The 4,800-nt window shown below is 61.4% G+C and overlaps 1 protein-coding gene across 1 annotated transcript in view; it reads left to right on the forward strand.

Annotated features, from left to right (window-relative positions):
* NCAPH2 (non-SMC condensin II complex subunit H2) overlaps positions 1-4,800 on the forward strand; it is a 13,510-nt gene that overhangs the window by 5,720 nt on the left and 2,990 nt on the right. The window contains 12 exon segments of the mRNA XM_027669883.1: positions 656-884; positions 974-1,075; positions 1,645-1,700; positions 2,513-2,588; positions 2,682-2,753; positions 2,908-2,987; positions 3,358-3,506; positions 3,577-3,660; positions 4,191-4,288; positions 4,552-4,554; positions 4,557-4,623; positions 4,745-4,800. Coding sequence (XP_027525684.1) covers positions 777-884; positions 974-1,075; positions 1,645-1,700; positions 2,513-2,588; positions 2,682-2,753; positions 2,908-2,987; positions 3,358-3,506; positions 3,577-3,660; positions 4,191-4,288; positions 4,552-4,554; positions 4,557-4,623; positions 4,745-4,800 — 951 coding nt within the window. The 5' untranslated portion in view covers positions 656-776.

Raw genomic sequence — 4,800 nt, forward strand, 5'->3', positions numbered from 1 at the left:
AGAGAGAGGGGATGGGAGCGACAGGGGAGGGAGAGAGAGGGGATGGGGGTGGGAGGGGCGTGGGGACGGGAACTGGGTCGGGATCAGAATCGGGATCAGGGTTGGGATCGGGACTAGAGTTGTAATCCGGGGTCGAGATTGGGACCGGGATTGGGATGGGGTCGGGATTGGGACTGAGATCAGTATCATGGTCGGGGTCAGAATCAGGGTTGGGAATGCGGTCGGGACTGAGATTGGGTCGGGGTTGGGATTGAGGTTGGGATCCAGGGTAGGGGTTGGTCTAGGGAGTGGGGTTGGGATTGGATTGGGGTCAAGGTTGGAGTCGGGGTCAGGATTTGGGTTTGACTCAGGATGGGAGTCAGGATCGGGATTGGGGTTGGGATCGGGATCAAGGTCAGGGTTGTGACCTGGGGTTGGGATTGGGATTGGGGTCAGGACTGGGTCAAAGTCAGGATTGGGGTTGTTGCCAGGGTCTGGATCGGGGTCAGGAACAGGATTGGGGTTGTGATCCATGGTTGGGATTGGGAGTGGGGTCTGGATGGGTTTGGGGTTGTATCAGAGTCAGGATTGGGGCTGGGATCAGGATCAGGGTCAGGATTTTCCAGCCTCCACGATCCCCCGTTCCCTGAACTGCTGCCTTTCCGTTGAACTCCAGCTGATCTGGGATTCCTGCCCTGGCTCTCCCGGGATCCCACTGAGCTGCCCCCCTCGGCCGTTCCCTGCGGGATCCCCTGTCCGGAGCCGCGTGGTTTGAGCCCCCCCAGGGGAATCCTGCCATGGAGGAGGTGGAGTCACGATTCCTGCACCTGCTCCAGCCCATCCGGGACCTCACCAAGAACTGGGAGGTGGACGTGGCCGCCCAGCTCGGGGAGTACCTGGAGGAGGTAACGGGGGGGCTCCTGCCCCATCCCCTTCCCTGTGCCACCCCCACATCCCAGCGGGACTCAGCCCCTCCCGTCCCTGCCCTTCCCAGCTGGATCAGATCTGCATCTCCTTCGACAACGGGAAAACCACCATGAATTTCACGGAGGCGGCGCTGCTGATCCAGGGCTCTGCCTGCATCTACAGCAGGAAGGTGAGCACCCAGGGGGTCCCTGCTGCATCCCAGTCCCGTGCCAGGCCCGTTCCACGAGCCCTCAGCTCCGTGGGGTCACCCTGGAATCCCCCCTTGGGTTTGAGAGACCCGAGTTAAACGATTAACGGGAACAAAAGGATTTATCATTCCTAATTTTAACTGCTTTGTAGGTGTTGGCAGCCTGGAAAAGACCAGGGCTATTGCTGTTCTCCCGTTTTTCTGCAGAGGGTGGGATGTAAAATCTTATCTCCTCATAAAATCACGGGATGGTTTGGGTTGGAAGAACATCAAAGCCCATCCAGTACCACTCCTCTGCCGTGGGCAGGAACACCTTCCACTAGGCCTTTCAAAGCCAGGTTGCTCCAAACTAGCTTTGAAAAATTCCAGGGATTTCCCCAAATCTGGCCTCAGGATGGCTGAAATAGGGAAAAGAACAATGAGAATTTATGGAATTGAACTCCAGCTGTCCTGAGATAATGGGAGGTGAGGGGGGAGGGTGGTTCATCGGGTGGAGTAGCTTTCCTGGAAGCTGCTCCCAACCTTTCCCAGCTCCAGGTGCTGTTTTCCAGGTGGAGTACCTGTACATGCTTGTCTGCCAGGCACTTGACTGCATCTCCAATAAAAAGTAAGTGGGAATTTCCCTTCCCAGAGGGAGTTTTGCTGGGGCTGCTGCCCCATGGAAACAACTGCTGTGGGTCTCTGCCTCGGTGCTCCCATCACCACTGGCCATTCCCATTCCCTGTGAGATCTGGTGGCTCCTACATGGATTGGCCATTTTTAGTTGTTTATTTTTACCTGCCACGTGCAGTTTGTCTCCAGCAGCTCTGCCTTGTGTCCCACAGTGTGGATCTGCAAAAATCACGGGATTACAGAATCCTGGAGGTTGGAAAATCCCTCTGGGCCCATCGAGTCCAACCCTCCCCAGCTCTGCCAAGGCCACCACTGACCCATGTCCCCAAGTGCCACATCCACAGGGCTCTGAAATCCCTCCAGGGATGGGGACTCCCCCCTGCCCTGGGCAGCTGTGCCAGGGCTGGACAGCCCTTTCCATGAGGAAATTCCTCCTCAGCCCCAACCTGACCCTCCCCTGGCCCAGCCTGAGGCCGTTTCCCCTTGGCCTGTCCCTTGTTCCCTGGCAGCAGAGCCCGACCCCCCCCGGCTCCCCCCTCCTGGCAGGGACTTGCAGAGCCAGAAGGTCCCCCCTGAGCCTCCTTTGCTCCAGGATGAGCCCCCCCAGCTCCCTCAGCCCCTCCTGCTGCTCCAGACCCTTCCCAGCTCCCTTCCCTTCCCTGCACACGCTCCAGCCCCTCCAGGTCTCTCCTGTCTGAGGGGCCCAGAACTGCCCCTGAGATTCGAGGTGTGACCTCCTGCTTCTCCCCACCCCTTCAGCCCCCTCTCCCACCCATCCCGTGGATCCTGACCACGTTTTTCCCTCAGGAGGGAGAGGCTGCCCACCTCCCTGAGACCCGACGGCCGGGATGACGATGCCACCTTCACAGACATGCAGGAGCAGGTGAGGGGGGTCCTGTGGCCCGTGTCCCCCTGCCCTGCTCTGGTGGGATCCCTCGGTGTGCCAGGGGTGACACTCTCGTGGCTCTCCCGGCAGTTCTTGTCCCTGGATGACATCAAGGACACCAGCCAGGCCAGCGTGGACATGAGCAGGAATCAGCAGCCCAGTGTAAGAGGGACCCGTCTCCTTTTGTCCCTCCCTGTGGGAGGGTTTTCCTGGGTGAATCCCAGGGCCATTCCAGCAGGAGTGGTGGCCTTGGGGACAGTGACACCTGTGCCAGGGCCTTTCCCGGGCTCCTTCCCAAATTCCCTTACCCTGCCAGGCTGTGAACGTCGTTCCCTTGACCCCGATGTCTCTGGTCCCCCCGGAAGAGATGGAGAAGAAGGAAAACCCCCTGTTGAGGTGCCATCACCCCCCCCAGCCACCTCTGGGTGGGGGGACCCCCCTCCCCTGCTCCAGTTGGGATCCCTGGGTTAGAGTGTCCTATGTCTCCCTCTCCTGCTCCAGTCAGGACCCTTGTGTGGGAGCACCCCATGTCCCCCTCCCCTGCTCTATTTGGGATCCCTCAGTCCCTCAGGATAAACCCCATGGCTGCACAATTCCTGTTGGGATCTGCCTCTGCTGGGAGGCAGGAGGGTCCCAGGGATGTGCAGGGAAATCCAGACAGGACCATGCTGGTGAAAGGGCTGTGGTGACCCCAGGCTGGAGCAGGGGGGCTTTAGGGACCCCCCCCAGCCTGGTGAGGGGGGTCCCTGACAGGATTTTCCCGCAGCCGGAAAGGGGAGGTCCTGGCGAGCCGGAAGGATTTCCGGATGAACACCTGCACCCCCCACGCCACGGGAGCATTCCTGCTGGAGCTGGCAGGGCTCTCCCCCACACACCTGCAGGAGCAGCGCCTGGGGAGCCCCAGGAGAGACACAGGTACTTGGGGGGCTCTGGGGAGTGTCTGTGGGGGGCCACTCACCTCTCACTGTCACCTGTGTCCTGGCAGGAGCTCCGGGGTCTGGTCCTGGTGTGGAGCATCCAAGTGCCAGCGTGGCTCCGATCCGGGCACTGAACTTCTCTGAGGAGGCAGGTGAGTGGTGTCACCTGGCTGAGGGGGATCCAGGTGGTTGTCCTTGTGTCCATGTGTCTGTCTAGGAATGCTGGAGAGGAGGAGGGTGAGGAGAGACTTCATCCCTGTGCAGCTCCCTGCCAGGAGGGGGGAGCCGGGGGGGGTCGGGCTCTGCTGCCAGGGAACAAGGGACAGGCCAAGGGGAAACGGCCTCAGGCTGGGCCAGGGGAGGGTCAGGTTGGGGCTGAGGAGGAATTTGTTGCTGGAAAGGGTGGTGAGGCCTTGGCAGGGGCTGCCCAGGGAGGTTTGCAGTGCCCATCCCTGTGGATGTGGCACCTGGGGACGTGGGTCAGTGTTGGCCTTGGCAGTGCCCTGGTTGGACTCAGTGGGCTCAGAGGGACTTTCCAACCCAACCAACTCCATGATTCCCTGCTCCTGCCCTCTGGTGCCCCGTGGTCCTGGCAGGAGAAGCACCCAGGGGAATTCTTTGGTAGCCAGGCTGGAAATGGGGGGTCCAGAAGCCTCTCCAGCCTCTGCCTGTCCCCCCCCAGGTGCTGCAGGACCAGATGATGACAATGACATTCCCGGGGCCCTGGGGGACGACGTGGAAATGACTCTGGCCCCGAATGAACACGTCGAGGCACAGAGGGTCCGTGTGGGCAGGGCTTGGGGGGCTGCCTGTGCTCCTGCCCTGGAGCCCTTGACTCCTTCCCTGGATCCCTGGGCCCTGGAATCCCCTTGCTCCTTCCCCAGATCCCTTCACTCCTTCCCTGCCACTCCTCACTCCTTTCCCAGAGCCTCCCATTCCTTCCGCAACCTCTGGACCCCCAGGCCCCCATCATCCCCTCCCCGGACCCCCAGACCCCCCAGCCCTGCAGGTACCAGCCCTCAGTGTCCCTCTCTGTGTCCCAGAGTTCACCCCGGACACGGGGATACGTCCTGCGGGAGAAACTCCCCAGCCAGGACCCCAGAGCCCACAGCAAGGTAAGGGGGGCCTGGAGCGGGGGGCTCTGGAATCCAGGTGGGCTGTGACCCCCCAGGACACTGGGGGGATCCCAGGGTGCCACGGGGAGCTGTGCCCTCTCCATCCTCACCCCTGTGCCAGGAGTTGCCGGATCCGTGGCAGAGCCTCGACCCCTTCGGAGACTCCGAGGAGAAGCC

The sequence above is a fragment of the Corapipo altera genome, unplaced genomic scaffold (genome assembly GCF_003945725.1).
Source record: "Corapipo altera isolate COAL_440 unplaced genomic scaffold, ASM394572v1 291, whole genome shotgun sequence".
Taxonomy (NCBI): domain Eukaryota; kingdom Metazoa; phylum Chordata; class Aves; order Passeriformes; family Pipridae; genus Corapipo; species Corapipo altera.